The sequence below is a fragment of the Carcharodon carcharias genome, chromosome 8 (assembly GCF_017639515.1).
Source record: "Carcharodon carcharias isolate sCarCar2 chromosome 8, sCarCar2.pri, whole genome shotgun sequence".
In the NCBI taxonomy this organism is placed as follows: domain Eukaryota; kingdom Metazoa; phylum Chordata; class Chondrichthyes; order Lamniformes; family Lamnidae; genus Carcharodon; species Carcharodon carcharias.
Window position 1 is genome coordinate 34273485 of NC_054474.1, and position 24981 is coordinate 34298465.

Genomic DNA, 24981 nt, shown 5'->3' on the forward strand with positions numbered 1-24981 from the left:
GCTATTCAAAGCACTCATCAACTACTTTCAGGTTAGTTGCTGATTGATTTATCCTGGCTGCTGATTAGTTAATGTTTTGTGATTAGTGTTTGCTGGTTTGTACTGCGATTTGATGTTGCTGAGGACAACAGTGACTGAAGCGGCGTATGGTGAAGGCCTTGCATCTGACTTCAAGGATTCTACCTTCAAAGATTTTGCCTTATCCTGGGTGCAGAAGCTTCTAACCACCTCTTGCTTCCCATAATGAGGAGAATGAGCAGAAGTGACACAGAGGAGGACAAGAGGTAGGAGCTGGAGAAGGACTCTCAACAGGAGGCCATATCCAACCAGCAGCTGTTGCAGAGACACTTTATGGCCTAGCAAGTCACTCAGTTGTATCAAACCACTACAAAGTCTCAAAAAAGGAATGAAGCGGATGGACCACCCAGCATTGACCTAGGCGTCAGAAATGACAACGGAAATCTCAGCCCTGTCAACTCTGCAAAGTCCTCCTTATTAACATCTGGGGGCTAGTACCAAAATTGGGAGAGCTGTCTCACAGACTAGTCAAGCAACAACCTGGCATGGTCATCCTTGTGGAATCATATCTTACAGACAATGTCCCAGATACCACAATCACCATAACTGGGTATGTCCATCCCACCGGCAGGACAGACCCAGCAGAAGTGGCGGCACAGTGGTATACAGTCAGGAGGGAATTGCTCTGGGAGTCCTCAGTGTTGCCTCCGGTTCCCATGAAGTCTCATGGCATCAGTTCAAACATGGGCAAGGAAATCTGCTGCTGATTGCCACATGCTGCCCTCCCTCAGCTGATGAATCAGTGCTCCTCCATGTTGAGCACCACTTGGAGGAAAGCACTAAGGGTGGCAAGGGCGCAGAATGTACTTGGTGAGGGACTTCAATGTCCATCACCAAGAGTGGCTCGGTAGCACCATTACAGACTTGAGCTGGCCAAGTCCTAAGGGGCATAGCTGTTAGACTGGGTCTGTGGCAGGTGGTGAGGAATAAACATGAGGGAAAAACATACTTGACCACATCCTCACCAACGTACATGCCACAGATGCATCTGTCCATGACAGTATCGGTAGGAGTGACCACCGCACAGTCTTTGTGGAGACAAAATTCCACCTTCACATTGAGAATACCCTCTGTCGTGTTGTGTGGCACTACCACTGTGCTAGATGGGATAGATTTTGAACAGATCTAGCAACTCAAGACTGGGCATCCATGAGGCGCTGTGGGGCATCAGCAGCAGAACTGCACTTGAACACAATCTGTAACCTCTTGGTCTGGCATATCCCCCACTCTCCCATAACCATCAAGCCAGGTGATCAACCCTGGGGTTCAATGAAGAGTGCAGGAGGGCATGCCAGGAGCAGCACCAGGCACACCTAAAACTGAGGTGTCAACCTGGTGAAGTTATAACACAAGACTACTTGCATGGCAAACAGTATGAGCAACAAGTGATAGACAAAACTAAGCGACCCCACAACCAACGGATCAGATCCAAGCTCTGCAGTCCTGCCACATCCAGTCGTGAATGATGATGGACAATTAAACAACTCACTGGAGGATGCGGTTCCATAAATATCCCCATCCTCAATGATGGAGGAGCCCAGCACATCAGTGCAAAGGATAAAGCTGAAGCATTTGCTGCAATCTTCAGCCAAAAGTGCCGAGTGGATGATCGACCTCTGGAGATCCCCAGCATCACAGATGCCAGCCTTCAGTGAATTCAATTCACTCCGCATGATATCAAGAAATGGCTGAAGGCAATAGATACTGGAAGAGCTATGGGCCCTGACAATATTCCAACAATACTTCTTAAGACTTATGCTCCAGAACTTGCCATACCCCTAGCCAAGCTGTTCTAGTACAGCTACAACACTGGCATCTACCCAGCTTCGTAGAAAATTGCCCAGCTATGTCCTGTAAACAAAAAGCAGGATAAATCCAACCTGCCCAATTATCGCCCCATCTTTCTACTCTCCATCATGAGTAAAGTAATGGAAGGGGTCATCAACAGTGCTATCAAGTGGCACTTGCTTAGCAATAACCTGCTTACTGACGCCCAGTTTGGGTTCCACCAGGGCCACTCAGCTCCTGACCTCATTACAGCCTTGGTTCAAACATGGACAAAATAGCTGAACTCTGAGGTGAGACGAGAGTGACATCAAGGCCGCATTTGACCGAGTGTGGCATCAAGGAACCCTAGCAAAACTGGAGTCAATGGGAATCAGGGGGAAAACTGCCCACTGGTTAGAGTCATACCTAGCACAAAGGAAGATGATTGTGGTTGTTGGAGGTCAGGCATCTCAGCTCCAGCACATCACTGCAGGAGTTTCTCAGGGTAGTGTCCTAGGCCCAGACGTCTTTAGCTGCTTCATCAATGACCTTCCTTCCATCATAAGATCAGGAGTGGGGATGTTCGCTGCTGATTGCACAATTGCACCATTTGCGACTCCTCAGACACTGAAGCAGCCCATGTCCAAATGCAGCAAGACCAGGACACTATCCAGACTTGAGATGACAAGTGGCAAATAGCATTCGCACCAAACAAGTGTCAGGCAGTGACCATCTCCAACAAGAGAGAATCTAACCATCGCCCCTTGATGTTCAATGGCATTGCCATCACTGAATCCCCCACTATCAACATCCTGGGGGTCACCATTGACCAGAAACTGAACTGGACTAGACTAGCCATATAAATACTGTGGCTACAAGAGGAGTTCAGAGGCTAGGAATAGTGCAACGAGTAATTCCCCTCCTGACTCCCCAAAGCCTGTCCACAAGGCACAAGTCAAGAGTGTGATGGAATACTCCCCATTTGTTTGGATGAGTGCAGCTCCCACAACACTCAAGAAGCTTGATACCGTCCAGCACAAAGCAGCCTGTTTAATTGGCATCACTTCCACAAACATTCACTCCCTCCACCACCAACATACCATAGCAGCTGTGTGTACCATCTACAAGATGCACTGCAGGAATTCACCAAGGCTCCTTCAAAGCACCTTCCAAACCCACGACTACTACCATCTAGAAGGACAAGGGCAGCAGATAAATGGGAACACTACCAGCTAAAAGTTCCCTTCCAAGCCACTCACCATCCTGACTTGGAAATATATTGCCACTCCTTCACTGTCGTTGGGTCGAAATCCTGGGACTCCCTTCCTAACAGCACTGTGAATGTACCTACACTACATAGACTGCAGCAGTTCAAGAACGCAGCTCACCACCACCTTCTCAAGGGCAACTAGGGATAGGCAATAAATGCTGACCCAGCCAGCGAAATCCATATCTCGTGAATGAATAAAAAAAAAACTTGTAGCCTCAGAGTAGGGTAAGGACAGCATTGCCAGTGAATGTGGATGACCATCGCCATGAATTTCTTTTGCATCGGGCACCCTCCAGGCTGGAGGAGGTGATACTTCCAGTACTTCACAGTTCACCATCCAGTGTTGCAGGAGGAAGGTCACTGAGACTCTATGCCAAGCAAAGGTAATTGCATCTTCTATTGTCAGAGGTAAGAATATAGAGTGAGCATGCAGCTCATGGGGCAGGATGCACATTATGTCACTTTACTGGCACTGCATATAAATGCAGTGATGTGCCACAAGCAGAAGCAGTTCCATTCCCTCAATGTGCAGTCATACTCAGTGCATCAAGCAGGTCAACATATGGTATCTTGATAGCAGTCATGATGCCATGTTTTTCTGCAGTCCACTGTACCTTCACAATGAGAAACTAGAGGTATTCAAAATCCTGAGCGGTCTGGAGAGAGTAGGTCGGGAAAAAACTGTTCCCTCTGGCAGAAGGATTGAGAACCAAAGTACACCAATATAAGGTTGAATGGCAAAAGAACAAAGGCGACATAAAGAAAAACTCTTTATGCAGCGATTGGTTAGGATCTGGGATGCACTTACTGAGAGTTTGGTAGAGGCACATTCAATCATGGCCTTCAAAAGGGTATTGGATAACTATCTGAAGAGAAAAAAATTGGAGGGCTACAGGGGAAAGGCAGGGAAGTGGCAGTAGCTGAGTGGCTCTTGCAGAGAGTTGGCATGGACACAATGGGCTGAATGGCATCCTTCTGTGCTGCAATCATTCTATAATTCTATCACTCCTCCATTTCTGCAAGTGCAAAGCCAGAGAATCTTGGAGCATGCTGTCTCCCCTGTTGCGCCAAAATTCACTGTTCTCCCTCTCAATACTCTGTACCACAAACAGTTCTAGCACCACCTCCAGTCCGAATGCAGTTCTTCTTTTAGAGGTTCAGGCTGTCTTTAAGTAGTGCAGGCTAGCTTTAAGCAGTCATAGTCTTGCACATTTTGCAGCCCCTGCTTGGGTGCGCGACTACTCCGCCGTACGCATAGTAGTGGCTGCATACAGAAATAATTTAAATAAATAGGCAGCATGAGGTTTGCTTTCTGCCTGCATCAAGAACAGACATGGGTTAATTGCACATAGCAAATCCCTCACCCAGTTTCAGGTCTTAATAAATTTTGCAGCTTATACCTCATTCAAATTGCAAACTATTTCTAGACATGAAATTAATTACCTTTTACCTCGTGTGCACCTCATGTGAATTTGACTATCTAGTTTGGAAAATATGATGCTCGAAACTTTTTTCATTAGCTTCAGCAGAGCTATCGGAATCATCATTATCATATGATTGTTTTTCAAGTGGTAACGTATCTTACCCTTGAAATACTGTAAAAAGTGATTGTGGGAAAAACAATCCAGGCAAAATGGATAAGACACTAGTTTTTTTTTTAAATTGTTCCCATTATCAGTGCAATAATGTTCCCTTAATTACTTTTAAAAATGAATCTCCATTAAATAGTGAGATGTACCAGTTTATCTTTGTTACCAATTCAAGTTCAAACAGTCATGGCTTCCCCAATTCATCATATGATTAACCAACTTCAAATTGCAAACAGCCACAATCTCATGGGAAATAACATCTGAAAGATTATAAAGATAAACAAATTTATTTAATGGTGAGCAGCAAGCTCACTCTATTGTGAAGCTTGAAAATGTCTCTACTTGTGAATTATTAATACTTTTCTTAGCTGTGAGATCTGGGAATAAAAACTGAGCTGACAGTAACATTTCAAGACTGACCTGTCTCTGGGGTAATCATCAATGACATCCTACAATTATAGTTATTTAAACTTCCTCGAGCTATATCTGTGCAAATTACCATGTCATTTAACATTACATTCTTATCAACACAGAGGCCAAGTCATAGGTTGAGGTCATTCCTGTTTTACAAATGTAAAACAAGTGTCAAAGCATTCAATATGATTGGTGGCATGTACACAAAAATCCTGCACTGGAAGTGTGCAGCTTGTCATATTGGAAAAGATAGACAAAAGAGGCATCCAGTGCTAGTGTCTGAAAGAAGATCAAGAGGAATAGTAGCAGCTGGGCACAGGAGGATAGGAGGTTTTATGGGAACTAGGAAGTGGGAGTGGTGGCAGGCAGCAGTCCATGTGGTTTAAATGTGGAGCTCTGAGGAGTGCTCTTGCCTCTGCATTTGGGTAAGTATATTTTAAACATCTACTTTATTGACTCTGGCCTGCTGGGGTTTCTTTAAGGACCGTGTTAGGCTGTATCCAGATCTGATTTTGCTCAGTGCAGTTGGAAACCCAATGTTACAGAGAGGGTGTCAAACAGGTGTTAGGCTCCTTATTTGAATATGCAAATGTTCTAATGCTGTTTTGGGCATTGACCCTGGCTGCCAATTTCTTGGGCCTACACCAATATGGTAGCCATCTCACTACTGCTTCATAATGAGTTTGTTCTTTCTGCTTAGCATATTGGAGGCTCAGCTGACTATGTTAGACCCCAAAAAGGGGCATGGAGCCATCCAATCTCCAAACTCGCAAGTTAAACTTAACTTAAATTCATTCCAGGAATGATGATAATGTTTATGGAATAATTTGTCATGCCATGTAGTAAAAATTGATTCACTTGACACATTTGTAATAAAGGTAAATCAATTCTTAATTTAGCAAAGAATAGAAAGATGAAGACTTAGGTTATGAAAAAGATGAAAAATAGTTAGATCAGGTTAATAAAATCAGATGGTGAGTTTTACAGGTCAGTGATTTATCTTGTGACCAGTCTTGAATGCTGTGCCAAGATGAGGCAAAATGGCGAGGAAATGGTTAATTATAATAATATCATTTAGTTACTGGGACCAAAAGTTAGCAGAGCAACCTATCTGTCCCAGCTTGCTGCCTGAGCCAATTTCGGCTTTGGACCTCAGCTAAATTTTGAGTTATGACCCAAAAAATAAAAGCTTTTTAAAATAAAGCTTTTTTAAAAATAAAAACTCAAAATTTTGGGGGTTATTTTTTGAGCAGTCTTCTGTGATCCATTTAAGGACTACTAATTAGACCACTCAATGCCTAGTACAACTACGTGCACACTCCTTTTTTTTGTACCTGACTCTAGATTCAGCATAAGTTCCCAAGTTCCATATTTAAGTAGCGTTATGCCTTTTTCAGATGAGTGGACTACTCTTCAATTTACAGGCTAGCAGAATATTGCATCAGGTAGGCCTTGAGCATCAAAGAGGCAGCTGAGGTGCCTCCAGGCCATCCTATCCCTGATTTTCAACAATTGGCAGCCTGTTCTTCAAATTCTGTTTCTGTAAAGATCCTTCTTTGATTTGAAAGCTACAACAGTCTAATTTGTTGGCATTTATTGTTATATTCAATACTCCTTATTGCGTACTTTTCTGGAAAATAAGCCCGGGAGCACAAGATGAAATCTTTCTCCCAATTCTCTACAGCTATGCAGAAGAGACTGAAATTCATTTGGAATACTTTTGAACATTCAGTGCTATTGTTCTAATGTAGCTGCTAAGCTGACCATTAGTTGTTGCTGGTGCTAACATGAATGGTGCATGCAAAAGTGCACATGACATTCTTACCAACCCGCAGACAGAATTTCCTTTTCACTGTCAGAATTGGGCACTGCCTTCCTTCTTCCTCCAGCAGTTCATTCAAGCTGAACTCATAACCAGCACCGGCCGTGAAAAAGTTACCCACTTACTATCTTGTTTGAATCCACAAAAAGGGGACAATTACTTTCACTTTCCCTTCCAGTATGTTGATTCTAAAATTGTCTTTCTTTGTTTTTGTATTACTCCATGCTCACCCTACCTTACTGCAGTAATCTGCTTCTGCCTCCTTTTTTCCCTCATTCACTCCCTCTGCTGCCTTTGAAAGCTGTTTGTTCAGCCATGACATTCTTACCCTTTAGTCTTCTCTACTCAGTTCCCCTGGCTTGCCACCTCTCTCTGTTTTCAGAAACCTTGTTGAGATCCTCCTTTGTGAACGTGTCTTTGGTTTCTCCATTCATGCCTTTCCACTTTTACCTCTGGTGTCCATCATATCCTTGTTCTTATCACAAAACATTCAAGACATCTTTCATACAAGAGGAATAGTAAATAAATGACAGTTGTTGAAATACAGTATTTTTTCAATATAAATTACAGCAAGTAAAAAGGCATGAGTAATAAACAGTATTGAGATGCAGAAGTCAACAGTTTTAATAAATTGTTTTGTCTTTCATTTGTAAAATGCAGTATGCATATAAACCAAATAGGAAATGGTGAAAGCTTCTTGCTTGATTATTAAAATACTACAAAACTAATATTTATATTATAGAAGAGGAACTGCTAAGTGGTAAGGCTAAATGTGAGTCAAATACATTAGTGCTTAAGTTCCTGGAATGGGACTTGAACTCATGACCCTCTGACTCAGAAATGGGATTGCTACCACTGAGCTAAGGCTGACACCTCATACAGAGTTCAGGATCAGTAAAATTTAGTTTATTGTGCTTTGCCAGTGAATACCAAAACTGCCAACGTGTTACTTCCCTAATACTGATGTCCTTCAACTATTTTGAACATATCAAAGCTTATGTTCTGAAAACTGAGGTACCTTTAAAGATTTTAAGTGCAGCTCTTCCCAAAAAAACTTGAAATATTTCACAGTTTTTAAGAAAGAGCAATTAAACATTACACCACAGCTGCTCATTGAATCATCATTTTCTTTGCAGAATTACCACAACAGCTGCTTGCATGATGGATCTGCGAAGATATCCACTTGATCAGCAGAACTGCACACTTGAAATAGAGAGCTGTAAGTATTCTACGCATTCACATCATTCTTCTTGGCCTCAGCCTGACAGCACAACTTTATTAGCAAGTCAATTAAGCATGAAGTATTAATTTATGTTTGTTTTAAATGTAATGTTTGACAACTCAGTTACTGTTTGTTAAATGAATAGACCAAAGGGGGAAAAAAAAACTCTCATCAGCACCAAAGATTTTTCCTTGTTTCCATGGGATTTATCTTTTTGTGTACAATAATGTCCAGAATGTAAATCTTATGAAGAATAAATGCAATGGTGAGAGCTCAAAACTTCTCATGATAGTTAGTGGAAATGGTTTATTTTATTAATATGGAAGCTAAAACACTTTGGTAATAAGAATAAAAAAGCTGAATATTTTTAAAAGGTGTGAAACCTTTAACTGTTGATGTTCAGATAGACTTGTTTGTGTACTCATGAAAGAACAGTGTTAGCATGCAGGTACAACAAGGAATTAGAAAGGCAAATGACATTTTGACCTTTACTGCAAGTGGATTGAAGTACAAGAATAATGAAGTCTTGCCACAAGTATGCAGGTCTTTGGTGAAACTGTTTCAGTCTTATGGATGATTTTATCCAGATTTAACTTACTTAATGGTTTATTTGTCCTTATAGCATTCTCTGCTTTTCACTGTTGTACTTAGCTCCAACACATCAAAACTAGCATCTGGTGTAATCTGAGTGCATAACCAGTTTAATGGACTAATCAAACTTCACCGTTGCTTTCTCTTCTTTAGGTACATCACATTTTTATGATGACCAATTATGATTAAGCAGGTTGGGAGTAACAGTCTCTCAATAGTACTATATGGGCCTCAGCTATGCCTTCTATTTTTGGGGTATATGGAACATTCCTTGTTCCAGTCCTACTCTGGCCCCTTTCCACAACTCTTTCTCCGGTACATCAATGATTATTTCGGTGCCGCTTCATGCTCTCGTCGGGACTTGGAAAAATTTATTAATTTTGCTTCCAATCTCCACCCCTCCATCATTTTCACGTGGTCCATCTCTGACACTTCCCTTCCCTTCCTTGACCTCTCTGTCCCAATCTCTGATGATAAACTGTCCACTAATATCCATTACAAGCCTACCGACTCCCACAGCTACCTCGACTACAGCTCCTCACACCCCGCTTCCTGTAAGGGCTCCATCCCATTCTCTCAGTTCCTTCACCTCCGTCGCATCTGTTCCGATGAAGCTACATTCAAAAACAGTTCCTCTGACGTGTCCTCCTTCTTCCTTAACCGAGGTTTTCCACCCATGGTCGTTGACAGGGCCCTCAACCGTGTCCGGCCCATGTCCCGCGCATCCACCCTCACGCCTTCTCCTCCCTCCCAGAAACATGATAGAGTCCCCCTTGTCCTCACTTATCACCCCACCAGCCTCCGCATTCAAAGGATCATCCGCCGCCATTTCCACCTCCAACATGATGCTACCACCAAACACATCTTCCCTTCACCCCCCCGGCGGTATTCCGTAGGGATCGTTCCCTCCGGGACACCCTGGTCCACTCCTCCATCACCCACCTATGGCACCTCCGCATGCCCACGCAAAAGATGTAACACCTGTCCCTTCACTTCCTCTCTCCTCACTGTCCAAGGGCCCAAACACTCCTTTCAAGTGAAGCAGCATTTCTCCCAACTTAGTCTACTGTATTCGTTGCTCCCAATGTGGTCTTCTCTACATTGGAGAGACCAAATGTAAACTGGGCGACCGCTTTGCAGAACATCTGCGGTCTGTCTGCAAGAATGACCCAAACCTCCTTGTCGCTTGCCATTTTAACACTCCACCCTGCTCTCTTGCCCACATGTCTGTCCTTGGCTTGCTGCATTGTTCCAGTGAAGCCCAACGTAAACTGGAGGAACAGCACCTCAGCTTCCGACTAGGCACTTTACAGCCTTCCGAACTGAATATTGAATTCAACAACTTTAGGTCTTGAGCTCCCTCCTCCATCCCCACCCCCTTTCTGTTTCTTCCCCCTTCCTTTTGTTTTTTCCAAAAATTTATATAGATTTTTCTTTTCCCACCTATTTCCATTATTTTTAAATATTTTTACATCTTTTATGCTCACCCCACCCCCACTAGAGCTATACCTTGAGTGCCCTGCCATCCATTCCTAATTAGCACATTCATTTAGATAATATCACCAACTTCAACACCTCTGTGTTCTTTTGTTCTTTTATCTGTGACATCTTTTGATGATCTGCTCCATAACTGCTTGCTCGTCCCTACAACCACACCACCCCCCCTCCAATTCTCTCCCCCCACCCAACTACCCCCCACAAACACCTTACACCAGCTTATATTTCACCCCTCTCCTTGGATTCACCTAGTTCTGTTGAAGGGTCATGAGGACTCGAAGCGTCAACTCTTTTCTTCTCCGCCGATGCTGCCAGACCTGCTGAGTTTTTCCAGGTAATTCTGTTTTTGTTTTGGATTTGCAGCATCCACAGTTTTTTGTTTTTATCTCAATAGTACTGTTGATTTAAAGTTATTTCAGCCTACTGTGCTAAATACCAATTTACTTAAAAGTCCCACAAGCCCGCATTGTGCATTCTTATTCCCCACTCTTTTATCATGTTCTGCCAGTCCATGGACCTTACTTCTTGGTCATCATCCTGAACATTCAACCAATATTTAGCTTTTAGCATATAGCTTTTTCTGCACTTCCGACAATTGTCACACCCCTCTGTTCATAGACCCCTCTGGAATATATGTCACCCAGGCCTATAAATGTGATAGCTCTGTGATATGTGACCATTCACATTATCACTATCCAACCCTTGATCATTCTGTTTTTCAGGACCTTCATCACAAAAAAGACTTATATTTGTGTAGTGCTTTTCATGACCACCAGGTGTGCCAAAGCACTTTATAGTCAATGAAATACTTTTGAAGTGCAGTCACTGTTATAATTTAGGAAATACTATAGCTGATTTATACACAGCAAGCTCCCACCAACAGTAACATGATAATAACTGGATAATCTGTTTTTGTGAAGTTGATTGAGGAAAATACCCATGAGCATTTGTACAAGGTTCCTCATTTAATTCTACTAACTGCTCAGCGTTTGATATTTTATAATTAATTCCGATTAATTGTGAGGAGTGAACCTTAACAGTTTGATTGTCATGTTTTATAATAACTATCTTGCTTGCCATTGTGAGGAGAAGTGAGCTGTCTCCCCTTCTATTCAGCACCTTCTGTTGGTCACAACAAAGGTTTTGAAATGTATTTTCCCCTTAAATGCCTTTTTCAATCCAGATGCATTTATTTGTTAATAAGGAGCCAATCAAACTAGGTTTTCTTAAGTCAAAGAAAGACTAAGGGCAGAATTTTATACATCATGGGCAGGCGTGCGCCTGACCTGAAAGGACATGAAATAGCGCGAGATGACGTTGGGCGAGCGTCCCAACGTCATCCTGTACGCGAGCAATCTTAGGTCAGAGGGCATGCACGGCAGTCGGAAGTGCACCTGCTGACAATTATGTGGGCAATTAAGCCCTTTAAGGAGGCAATTGAAAGTGATTTTCATGGCCTGCCCACTTGTATAGTTGGCAGATGGGCCAATTGGCCAGGTGGTCTTTACATTTTTGCTCAAACCTCAATCCAGGGCAGGATGAAATCTCCATGGGGAAATAAAATGAAAATAGATATTTGGTGTCTTTTTTTATAAGGTATGCTTTCAGATGCTTGATGTGCTGCATGGACATATTTAGCAGTATTTTTGTTGTTTCCATTATTCTGTGAGGTCTGCAGCTCCCTGAAGCAGCTGTCCGTCTTCAGGGAGCTCAGTGGAAGAGCTCGCCAGCGACCATGGTGACATCGGCACCCACCCAACCGGCTGTGCTGAGCCTTTCTCAGTGCACGTTTGTGCTGGCTGGCCATTAATTGGGCAGCCAGCATGAAATCATGGTCGGGGGCCCGTTTCCCATCTGCTCCCAGGCCCGCTGATTGCACGTGACCGACAAGCTGCGCACACAAACGCATACATGCAATCACACACATACACACACCCAGAAGTAAGAAAGTTAGAGTCCAGTAAAAAGTTAAAAGAATACATGATTAAGTCCATTGTTTGTCTTTGAGGTGTAGATTGTTGAACATTGCGGTTGTTTGAAGTTAGTTGGTTTCCTATAGAAGTTTGGAGTCGACTTGGTTCAGTCTACACTTTGTTGAAGACACTCTTTTAGCTTCAGAGAGAGATCTTTTCTACTTTCTTCCAAGTGTGTTTAGATGACTGTGGTGTTTCATTTTCTTCCATCTGATTCTGCTTGGCAGAACCAGTTTTTAAAACTCCTGTCTGTATATTATGAGAAAGGAATTTGATTAGTCACTGTTGCAGACCAAGTAATCCCATTTTTTGATATTTTCATGTTGAAACTTTTGACACATTTCTGGATAGAAATCAACAGGGGTTATTCTGTTCTCCTCAGGGAGTTTTGAATGTCTGATGAGTATTTGGCTGGTTAACATTTCCTGTTGTCTTGACAGAACTACAGCTGATCAAAGTCCAGCACTTTACATTGTTAATGCCTTCCTTTCAAGAGAGTCCCTGTTTGAAGTGGACTTTGACACCACCACGCCTCCACCGCTGCCCCCAGGTGTGAAATTCCACGCAACAGGTTGGCAGTACAATTCATATAGGAAATTTCCAGAGAAGTGATCACTTTCAGTATCAGGCACTAGGTGACTCGCGAAAGCCATTTTTTGATCAGTATCTTGTCCTGTATTTTTTTAAAAACACAAGTCTTTAAAAAGTTCAATACATCTGCAATTAGCTGAAGTTGTAGGTAAATCTCACTCAACCACAGCTTCCTGTTTTCCTGACACCTCCCTCTCATGAAGAATAATATGAGATTCACTCTTATTTCATTGCAAGGAGAAAAAAAGAAATATATAGAACAACAAACACTCCCATTCATTCCCTTAGCCTTGGTCTGGATTATCTTCTCAGTTCTAACTGGGTCTCTACGTTCTGGACAGGGCATCCGTAATCACGTTCAATTTCCCTGCAATGTGGATGGTTTTCAGGTGATAAGATTGGAGAAACAAACCCCAACAGAATAACCTTGCATTCTGAGTTTTGATTTTTTTCCACAAAGGTTAAATTGTTGTGGTCGGTGAAGACCGTGGTGTTCCCGTATCCATTTCGGACATATACCTCCAAGTGTTTGAGAGCCAGTAATAAATCTAGGGTTTTCTTTTCTACTGTGGAAAATCATTTTTGATGTTTGTTTCTTTTTTTGGAGAAGTACTCGATTAGTCTCTCTATTCCTGATTTGTCCTCCTGGAGCCCCTACACTCACATCGATGCCTACTTTAAATGCTTGGATAAAGCCTGGAGCTGCAAGCAGTGGTTCATTTAATAAAGTGGCTTTCAGCTTCTTGAAAGTTGTCTGGCATTTCTTGGTCCATTCTACTTTTGCTTTTTTCTGTAGTTTTTCTGTCAGTGGTGCAGCTACCACGCTGAAGTTTGGGACGAACTTGTGGTAGAACCCACACATCCCTAAGAATTTCATGATTTCCCATTTTTTTGTGGGAATGGGGAACTGTACTACTTTTTGTACCTTTACAGCTCTGGGCAGTACTTGTCTGTGACCCACCACATGTCCTAGGTTGGTCACCTGAGCCTTAGCAAACTCGCTCTTTGTGAGATTGACCACAAGTTCAGCTGACTGTAATTTCTGGAAGAGGACTTTCAGTTGCTCTGATTGACTTTCCCAGGTGTTGCTGTACATTAGGAGGTTGTCTAGGTACACAACACAAATGGACAAGCCTGCCACTACCTGGTTCATAAGTCTTTGGAAGGTGGCTAGCACTTTTCTGAGACCAAATGGCATGACTCGACACTGGTATAATCCATCCGGAATTACCGAGGTGGAGATTTCTTTCGCACGGGTGGCAAGGGAACCAGCCAGTAAATCTATCTTGGTGATATAGGCTGCTTTACCTATCCTATCTATGCAGTCTTCTGGACGGGGTATCGGGTAGGAATCGGCTCTGGTCACCGCATTAATTTTTTGGTAGTCAATGCAGAATCTTGTGGAGCTGGCCAGCTTGGGCACGAGCACAACTGGGGAACTCCAGCTACTACTGCTAGGCTCTATTAGTTGGTGCTCCAGCACGTAGTCAATCTCCTCTCAAACCTGGGCTAGCTTTCCTGGACCTAGATGATAGGGATATTCCCTTATGGGAGGGTCCTTTCCACACCAATATCATGTAGAGCTAAGGTGATGCAGCCTGGTTTGTCTCTACATAGGCTTTTGAGTGCAGTGAAGAGCCTTGTCAAGTCTGCTTGCTGTTCTGCACTTAGTTTGGCAAATAAGGAGTCCAGGTTTGCTACTATTTCAGTATCTGTTAGCTGGATAGTAGTGGTTCACTGTGGGCCTCACCCATGTCTCCCTCCAATTCATCCCCACTGTTCACCTCTCCTCTAGGTCGGTGGCTATGGGACAGATTGTTCCCTGCTTGTCCCCTTCTCAGCTGTGGTATTGTTTTATCATATTGACATGACACAGCCTTTGCTTTTTTCTGCTGTCTGGGGTGTCAGTTAGATAATTTACTTCCCTGTGCTTCTTTGCTACTCTGTACGGGCCACTGAACCGAGCTTTTAGGAGTTCACCTGGTATTGGTAGGAGCACAAGCACATAGTTTCCTGGCTGAAAGATCCGGGCCCTGGCACGTTTGTCTGCCTGTTTTTTTTATGCCTGTCTGGAGGATTTTTAAGTGTTCTTGGGCCACATCACAGGCTTTCATGAGTTACTCACAAAACACTGTGTCGTAAACTAATGTGAAGATTTCCTCATCCTGCTCTAAAAACCTCTCCTTGATTAGTTTCAGAGATCCTCTCACTTGGTGTCCATAAACTAATTCAAATGGAGTAAGGCCAGTGGACTCACTGGGTGAGTTTTTAGTGATGAATAGAAGAAAACCTAGTCTGTTATCCCAGTCATGAGGTGGCAATATGCCCTGATCATTATTTTTAGGGTCTAGCAGTATCCTTCTAGCACCCCCTATAACTGCCGGTGAAATGCTGAAGACTTCAGCTGGGTCATATCCAGGTTACCCATGACCTCCTGGAATATTTTGGACATGAAATTTGAGCCCTGATCCAACTGAATCTCGGTGGGCAGTCGATGGTTGTAAAGAATTAGGTTAGTTCCCCCACTACTATTTTGGCAGATATGGTTCTCAGAGTATCAGCCTGGGAAGTGGGTAGCCATGTCCATGATAGTAAGGATATGCTGGAAGCCTCCTTTGGTTTTGGGCAGGGGTCCCACACAGTTCAATAGCACCTTGCTGAATGGCTCCCCAAAAACTGGCACAGGAATCATAGGTGCAGGTTTTATTGTGGATTGAGATTTCCCCACAACCTGGCAGGTATGGCAAGTTCTGCTACACCTTGATACGTCCTTGAGGAGGTGTGGCCAGTAAAAATGGTCACAGCTGCCTGTCATCATGACAACATCTTGACCTATTACCTTACTAGGGCCTTTCCATTCCCTATGACCCTCTCTTCTATAGTATACCAAATCTCCTAATGAAACTCTGCCTCAGTTGGTCAAATACAATGCCTCAGTATTCTCCAAATTTCCTCCAAGATCTGAACTAAAGCATTCAGATGTGCCAAAAGAAATAGAATGAATTAGAGTATCTTCTAGCAGAGGTACTATTACAGAACAGATGGCTATTTGGGATTTTGCCCCTAGCCTAATTGCTAGGGATTATACCCTCTCACCATCTGGAGTGAATTTTTTGCATGAATCGCCAATTCCAGGGAGGTTGTCAACTTTCAGTCTAGTTGATCCATCACAGCATGATTCCTTTCACAAGGTTCATTGCTTAAGCCTTCCAGCTGCAGTATTCATGACCATGATATTTATATTTTCACACGTTTCTGATCTCGTCATTGGCAAATTCAGACACTTTGTTGGTGTTCCAAGTCCTGGTCCCTGTCCATCTCTCCATGACTTTGTCTATAATAACCCTTTGTGCTTCTTATGTATTATTGTTGAAAGATTAAATCTGGTCACCAGGTCTATAAAATGTGGAATTAAAACATTTTTATCTTTGTCCCATATCTTTAAATCCATGCAATTACCTCATTAAAGGCGGTTGAAGGCTTACAATAGGATATGAGTGGCATCCTCTGCTGCTTTTTACAGTTGTCATAATTATCACAAACGTCTTCTGTTAGCCTTGTGTACTCTTCATCATCCATGCCTGCATCTTTTGGTAGAATTTGTAACCATTGACAAGTAAAATGAGCAAATTGTGTAATTTTAAGACAATTTTTTTTTCTCTTTGTGATTCTTATCACCTGTGCTATTAATACTTCTCTAACACTGATTAGAAACATCAAGTTTTACTAAAGGGATAAAATAACGCCTTGACTGGGTAAACTGCAGATTAATTGACTTTCCAAAAAATAATTGCTTCGTAATGCTCCATGTCAAATTTCATTTGTGCCTTTTTCATAGAAGGTTTACTTAGTAACATAGTATCACACCAGATATTATATCGGTATTTATTAAAAAAAAACTTACCCCAGCTACTTTACATTCAGTTACAACTCTGTTTAGTGACCTCAATGTGTTGCCATCACCAAACCTAAAGCAAGTAGTACTTTTATATTCTTTAACTTTGTGCATTTAAACCTATCTATCCCATGTACCATTGAAGTACAAGCATTATCTAATGCTGCACAATTAAAGATCTCTTCAATTAACATATTCAACACAGGACTAAAACTCCTTGTGAGCAGTATTTTTTTGGATTCATCTTTATCTTCATCCTCTTTCTCAGAATTCTAATTGTCAGGTGCCACTTGAGAACCTTGCCCCTTTGCAATATGAGGTTTACTGCAAAATGATTCTTCAAGTTACCCCTGAAGCACCTATTAACTGTCCTTTGGACATTTCTGGGACTCATTCGCCTATTATTTTACTTCCAATTTTCTGCTGTAATAGCCAGATCTGCTAAAGATCCTTTCATTCTCATTCTGCCTGTCTTTTAATCCTTTTGTTGTGTTGATGTCTGTATCCGGTATCTGGATTACTTTGAAACCCAGGAATCAATGAGCCTTCTATTTTTTTTTTATTCACGGGATGTGGGCTTTGCTTGCTGGGCCAGCATTTATTTCCCATCCCTAGTTGCTCTTGAGAAGGTGGTGGTGAGCTGCTTTCTTGAACCGCTGCAGTCCCTGTGGTGTAAGTACACCCACACTGCTGTTAGGAAGGGAGTTCTAGGATTTTGACACAGCAACAGTGAAGGAACAGTGATATATTTCCAAGTCAGGGTGGTGAGTGACTTGGAGGGGAAATTCCAGGTGTTGGTGTTCCCATGTGCCTGCTGCTTTTGTCTTTCTAGATGGCAGTGGTTCTGGGTTTGGACGGTGCTGTCTAAGGAGCCTTGGTAAATTCCTACAGTGCATCTTGTAGATGGTACACACTGTTGCTTCTGTGCATCGTGGTGGAGGGAGTGAATGCTTGTGGATGTGGTGCCAATCAAGTGGGCCACTTTGTCCTGGATGGTGTCAAGCTTCTTGATTGTTGTGGGAGCTGCAATCACCAGGCAAGTGGGCAGTGTTCCATCACACTCCAGACTTGTGCCTTGTAGATGGTGAACAGGTTTTGGGGATCAGGAGGTGAGTTACTCATCACAGGATCCCTAGCCTCTGACACACTCTTGTAGCCACAGTATTTATATGTCTAGTCCAGTTCAGCTTCTGGTCAATGTAACCTCCAGGATGTTGATAGTGGGGGATTTAGTGATGGTATTGCCAGTGAACGTCAAGAGGCGATCGTGAGGTTCTCTCTTGTTGGAGATGGTAATTGCCTGGCAGTTGTGTAGCGCGAATGTTACTTGCCACTTGTCAGCCCAAGCAGGATATTGTCCAGGTCTTGCTGCATTTGGACATGGACTGCTTCAATACCTGGTGAGTGCTGAACATTGTGCAATCATCAGTTTATGATGGAAGGAAGGTCATTGATGAAGCAGCTGAAGATGGTTGGGCCGAATACACTATCCTGAGGAACTCCTGCAGCGATGTCCTGGAGCTGAGGTGACTGACATCCAACAACCACAATCATCTTCCTTTGTGCTGAGTATGACTCCAACTAGTGGACAGTTATCCCCCTGATTTACATAGACTCCAGTTTTGCCAGGGCTCCTGGATGCCACACTGTATCAAATTCAGCCTTGATGTCAAGGGCCATTGCTCTCACCTCACCTTGGAAGTTCAGCTCTTTTGTCCACGTTTGAACCAAGGCTGCAATGAGGTCAAGAGCTGAATGACCCTGGCAGAACCCCAAACTGGGCATCAGTGAGCAGGTTATTGCAAAGCAAGTGCTGCTTGATAGCACTGTTGATGACCCCTTCCATTACTTTACTGATGATGGCGAGTAGACTGATGGGGCGGTAATTCGCTGGATTGGATTTGTCTTGCTTTTTCTGTACAGGACATACCTGGGCAAGTTTCCACATAGCTAGGTAGATGCCAGTGTTGTAGTTATACTGGAACAGCTTGGCTAGGGATGCGGCAAGTTCTGGAGCACAAGTCTTCAGGAATTTGCCGGAATATTATCAGGGCCCTTAGCCTTTGCACTATCCAGTGACTTCAGCTGTTTTTTGATATCATGTGGATTGAATTGAATTGGCTGAAGACTGACATCTGTGATGCTGGCGACCTCTGGAGGAGGCCGAGATGGATCATCCACTCAGCACTTCTGGCTGAAGATTGTAGCAAATGCTTCAGCCTTATCTTTAGCACTGATGTGTTGGGCTCCCCCATCATTGAGGATGGGGATATTTGTGGAGCCTCCTCCTCCAGTGAGTTGTTTAATTGTCCACTACCATTCATGACGGAATGTGGCAGGACTGCAGAGCTTAGATCTAATCCATTGGTTATGGGATCAGCTTACCTCTGTCTATCACTTGCTGCACATGCTGTTTGGCATGCAAGTAGTCCCGTGTTATAGATTCACTGGGTTGATATCTCATTTTTAGGTGTGCCTGGTGCTGTTCCTGGCATGCCCTTCTGCACCCTTCATTGAACCAGGGTTGATCCCCTGGCTTGATAGTAATGGCAGAGTGGGGGGTTTGCTGGGCCATGAGGTTACAGATTGTGTTTGAGTACAATTTTGCTGCTGCTGATGGCCCACAGAGCCTTATGGATGCCTAGTCTTGAGTTGCTAAGTCTGTTCAAAATCTATCCCGTTTAGCACATGCTGCCACACAACACGATGGAGGGTATCCTCAATGCAAAGGCAAGACTTCATCTCCACAAAGTCTGTGTGATTGTCACTACTACCGATACTATCATGGACAGATGCATCTGCGGCAGGCATGTTGGTGAGGATGAGGTCAAGTATCAATTTCCCTCTTTTTGGTTCCTTCACAACCTACAGCAGATCCAGATTAGCAGCTGTGTCCTTTAGGCCCATGCCACCCTCAGCACTTCCTTCAACATGAAGGGGCACTGATTGATAAGAGGGCAGTACATGGTAATCAGCAGGAGGTTTCCTTGCCCATGTTTGACCTGATGCCATGAGACTTCATGGGGTCTGGAGTCGAATTTGAGGACTAGGGCAACTCCATCCCGATTGTATACCACTGTGCTGCCACCTCTGCTGGGTCTGACCTGTCGGTGGTGATGGTGGTGTCTGGAACATTAACTGTTGGATAAGATTCTGTGAGGGTGACTATGTCAGGGTGTTGCTTGACTAGACTGTGAGACAGCTGTTCCAATTTTGGCGCTAGCCCCCAGATGTTAGTAAGGAGGACTTTGCAGGGTCAACAGGGCTAAGTTTGCCTTTGTCGTTTCCGGTGCCTAGGTCGATGCCAGGTGGTCCGTCTAGTTTCATTCTTTTTTTGAGACTTTGTAGCGGTTTAATACAGCTGAGTGGCTTGCTGAGCCATTTCAGAGGGCATTTAAGAGTCAACTACATTGCTGCAGGTCTGGAGACACATGTAGGCCGGACCAGGTAAGGGTGGCAGATTTTCTTCCCTAAAGGACATTAGTAAACCAGATGGGTTTTTACAAAAATTGGCAATGGTTTCATGGTCATCATTAGACTTTATTTCCAGATTTTTTATTGAATGCAAATTCTCCCCTCTGCCATGTATTACTCTGCGTCTCTGGATTATTAGTCTAGCGACAGTACCACTATGCCATCACCTGCTTCATTCTGTGTGCCACCATGGAATCTCATTTGTTCTATGATGGCTGAAGGAAAGACTATTTTCCCAGAATTTTTTTTAAGGCAGCAGACATCTGATCCAACAGGGACTCCTCTAAGAAACAAATACCAGTTGGAACCAGTTACCTGATCACATAAAACAACTTACAACAATCCAGGAATGTAAAAGCTAGTGCCAATCCAGATATCCCCAAATTGATTTTGTCATTATCCATTAAAGCCCATTTGTATTCTTCCATGGAATGAACATCTGTTTACTGAAATTTATCAATTTCCGACTATGCCTCATTGGCATTTAACAGATTGTCTTTCTTGTGGATTTCATCCAAGAACTCATTTTTATATATTCGTTCTTGGGATGTGAGCGTCACTGACAAGGCCTGCATTTATTGCCCATTTCTAGTTGCCCTCAAGAAGCTGCGGGCGAAATGTTTCTTTTCTGCAGTTTTTATGATCCTAGGCCAGACCCCCAAGTTTTTGTTAGGTCCATTTAGAGACCAATAACGTTTTGTTTAAAGTAGACAAAGTTTGAGATTCAAGACATCGCTGAGAGAGTAAAGCCACAAGATTCCACAGGTTTTGAATAAACAAAATAAACTTTACTATCCAAGGTCAAAAAGATAAAATAATTTACAATATCTACCTTATACTCTATCTAACATTCAGTGTTAATTAATATGATATATATCTAAGTTAACTGGTAAACTGTGGTTGAGCACAACACACTGTACGAAAAATTGCAAATGTGACCAAGACAAATCCCACTGATTTCTCAGCAACCCACCCCGATGTAAGTAAATACTGTGGGCAGAATTTTATGTCCTGCAGGCGGGTGCATGCCCGACCCGATCAGGTGCAAGATAGCACGCAGTGATACCAGGTGAGCGTCCCGACGTCATTGTGCACTCACGCGATATTTTGGTCGGCAGGCATGCACGAGAGTCAACAATTAAGAGGCCTATTAAGTGCTAATTAAGTGCAATTTTTTTGCTGCCCATCCAACATTACAGTTGGCAGGCAGGTGAATCGACCAGGCAGCCTTTGGATTTTTGAGGAAACCTCATCCACGGGCGGGATGAGGTTTCCGATATTAATTTTAAAAAAAGCTTTGACAGAATTTTTATAACCTATACGTTCATGTGAGGGAGTCTGATGTGTAGACAATTTTTTCTGCATTTTCAAATCTTTATGGTTTAAAATTTTTCAGCTTCCTGAGGCAGCTCTCTGCCTTCAGCGATTTCATTGCACGGTCCCCTGCGCCCACACAGACTTCAGCACTGTCCCTCCTCCGACCCCCACCCCAGCAGCTTTGAGCCTTTCAGCGCATGTTTCATGCTAGCTAGCCATTAATTGGCCAGTCAGCTTGAAATCACCGGCGGCGGGCCATTTCCAAGCTGCTCCCAGGCCTGCCTGACGATCTCAAAATCCTGCCCTGTGAATCAACAAATCTCATTGAAATTCTGTTTCCCTCAAGAGGGGATGCTCACTTTTGAAGATCAAGTCTCTGAATTCCCTCAAAGCTACTCCTCCAACTCAGACTACCTCAATGACTTCAAACCCCCCAGGGTTTCAGTTTTATCTCTCGAGACTCCGTTTACCTGGATTTCCAAGTCTCCACTCTAGCCTCTACTTCCTGGGGCAATTTCATCTCTTCATCACTGAAATGGTATTGCCTCTGGATTTCACCAAACACCTTTTCTCAAAATCCTGCCCTTTACAGGCACTTTGCCGCCTTCTGAACTTAACGTTGAGTTCAACAACATCAGACCATGAATTCTCTCATCCATCCTCATCCCCTTTTTTAAAATCCCCTTGTTTCTACGTTCATTTTTTATTTTTTACCCATTTTTATTTTTATTCATTTTTCTGTGGTTTTATCCCTTTTATCCCCCATTCTATACCATTTTCTATCCTTTATTTTCCCCACCACTGCCCCTTCTCCCCACCCCATCCCCTACATAGCCATCTGTTACTTGTTCCATGATGTTCTTTGACACAATACTACCTTTGTTCTGCTTTTATCACATTCTGTGTTCTTACCTTTATGCCACTATCAGCACCTTTTTTAGCACCAACCACTACCATTAACACTCCCTTTCTCCTTTAGTTCATGACATCTTTGTCAATCCCTCCTTTGTCCCCACCTATCGCTGGCCTTCTATCCAGCTGCACCTGGCCCACTCCCCTTTAACAATATAAATTTCATCACATTTCCACTTCTCTTCAGCTCTGAAGAAGGGTCACACGGACTCGAAATGTTAACTTTGTTTCTCTCTCCACAGATGTTGCTAGACCTGATGAGTTTTTCCAGCATTTTCTGTTTTTGTTTCAAATTTCCAGCATCCACAGTATTTTGCTTTTACCTTTTCTGTTTGGCCTTTTCCCATGCTGCAGAACACACTCCCCCAGTAAAGACACAGATAAATTGAAACCTTATAACTTTCTTAAACTCTACCTGATTGATTGCTTTTAAATTCTTCAGTTCCCTGAGGCAGCTCCCTGCCTTCAGGGAGCTTTCATTCTGGGTTCCCATGTGCCCACCCTTACATCAGCACCCGCCCTCCTCCCTCCCCCACCTCGGCAGCACTGAGCACTCCGGCACAGCTGAGCATTTCAGCATGTCTTTCATGCTGCCTGGCCATTAATTAGCCAGCCAGCCTGAAATTGCGGTCGAGGGCCAAGCGCGGCTGGCGGTCCATTCCCCGGCTGCTCCTGGGCCCGCCGATCGCATGCGTCTGCCGAAATTAAAATCCTGCCCCTCATCTCCAATGCTCCAGCTAACTAAGCCCATCTGCTGTTTTATAATCTTACCTCTCCAGCTGTTAACCCCTTAGATCATGATGGTCCCAACCTTTCTATGTTATCTACTGGACTTCCTGAAGGCCTTTGACAAGGTGCCGCACAAGAGGCTGCTCAGTAAGATAAGAGCCAATGGTGTTAGAGGCAAGGTACTATCATGGATAGAAAATTGGCTGTCTGGCAGGAGGCAGAGAGTGGGGATAAGGGGGTCCTTCTTAGGATGGCGGCCGATGACTAGTGGAGTTCCGCAAGGGTCAGTATTGGGACCATAACTTTTCACTTTATACATTAGTGATCTAGATGAAGGAACTGAGGGCATTCTGGCTAAGTTTGCAGATGATACAATGATAGGTGGAGGGACAGGTAGTATTGAGGAGGCGAGGAGGCTGCAGAAGGATTTAGACAAGTTAGGAGAATGAGAAAAGAAGTGGCAGATGGAATACAATGTGGGGAAGTGTGAGGTCATGCACTTTGGTAGGAAGAATAGAGGCATAGACTATTTTCTAAATGGGGAGAGAATTCAGAAATCTGGAGTGTAAAGGGACTTGGGAGTCCTAGTCCAGGATTCTCTTAAGGTTAACTTGTAGGTTGAGTCGGTAGTTAAGAAGGCAAATGCAATGTTGGCATTTATTTCGAGAGGTCTAGAATATAAAAGCAGGGATGTGCTGCTGAGGCTTTATAAAGCTCTGGTCAGACCACATTTAGAATATTGTGAGCAATTTTGTGTTCCGTATCTCAGGAAGGATGTGCTGGCCCTGGAGAGGGTCCAGAGGAGGTTCACGAGAATGATCCCAGAAATGAAAGGCTTAACATATGAGGAACATTTGAGGACTCTGGGTCTATACTTGATGGATGAGGGGGGATCTGATTGAAACTTACAGAATACTGAAAGGCCTGGATAGACTGGACGTGGGGAAGATGTTTCCAATCGTAGGAGAGACTAGGACCCGAGAGCACAGCCTCAGAGTAAAGGGAAGACCTTTTAGAACAGAGATGAGGAGAAACTTCTTTACCCAGAGAGTGGTCAATCTATGGAATTCATTGCCACAGAAGGCTGTGGAGGCCAGGTCATTGAGTCTATTTAAGACCAAGATAGATAAGTTCTTGATTGGTAAGGGGATCAAATGTTACAGGGAGAAGGTGGGAGAATGGGGTTGAGAAACCTATCATCCATGATTAAATGGTGGAGCAGACTCGATGGGACGAATGGCCTAACTTCTGCTCCTATATCTTATGGTCTTATGGTCTTTTGTTGCATTTATCCTATTTCCTAAGGTTAAATTTTAATATTCCCTAAACTAAAAATTACCTCTAAAATATTACCATGAAGCATGAACTAGGTATATATAACACAGTCTATGTGGTAAAGGCAAAGTTCCAAACATTCATCACTATTTAATTGACAGGCACCCACCTCACTTCTGAACTTATTTCTTGTAGGAAGCAACAAAGCAATATCCTTACCTTCTTTTCTATTTGGTAGGGACATAACCTGTGTCCACCTATCCCAGAGTGGAATTTTCCGTGCCTATTGTCATCGGGCTTGTTTGGCGGCGTGAGTGGAGAATATGGTAAGAAGGCCAAAAATTGGTTTCACGACATCATGAAACCAGTTTGCAATCATCTGCCCTGCCTGTCAGTGGCAGGCCGCGTTTCCCACCGTCGGATCTCGGTAATCTCATTGTAATACATCTGCATCTCATTATATGCCCAGCTCGCCAGAATAATCGCCCCACACTGGATCATCTGAGCACGTCAGCATCATTGCACACCAATATATTTCACAAAGCATATATAAGGCATGCACTTG

At 43.3% G+C, this 24981-nt stretch overlaps 1 protein-coding gene across 4 annotated transcripts in view; it reads left to right on the forward strand.

Moving 5' to 3' along the window:
* Nucleotides 1–24981, forward strand: part of gabrb2a (gamma-aminobutyric acid type A receptor subunit beta2a) — a 395193-nt gene that overhangs the window by 293534 nt on the left and 76678 nt on the right. For all 4 annotated transcript variants that reach the window (XM_041193701.1, XM_041193702.1, XM_041193703.1 and 1 more), the window contains one exon: nt 8077–8159. In XM_041193701.1, coding sequence (XP_041049635.1) covers nt 8077–8159 — 83 coding nt within the window. The remainder of the gene's footprint in view (nt 1–8076; nt 8160–24981) is intronic.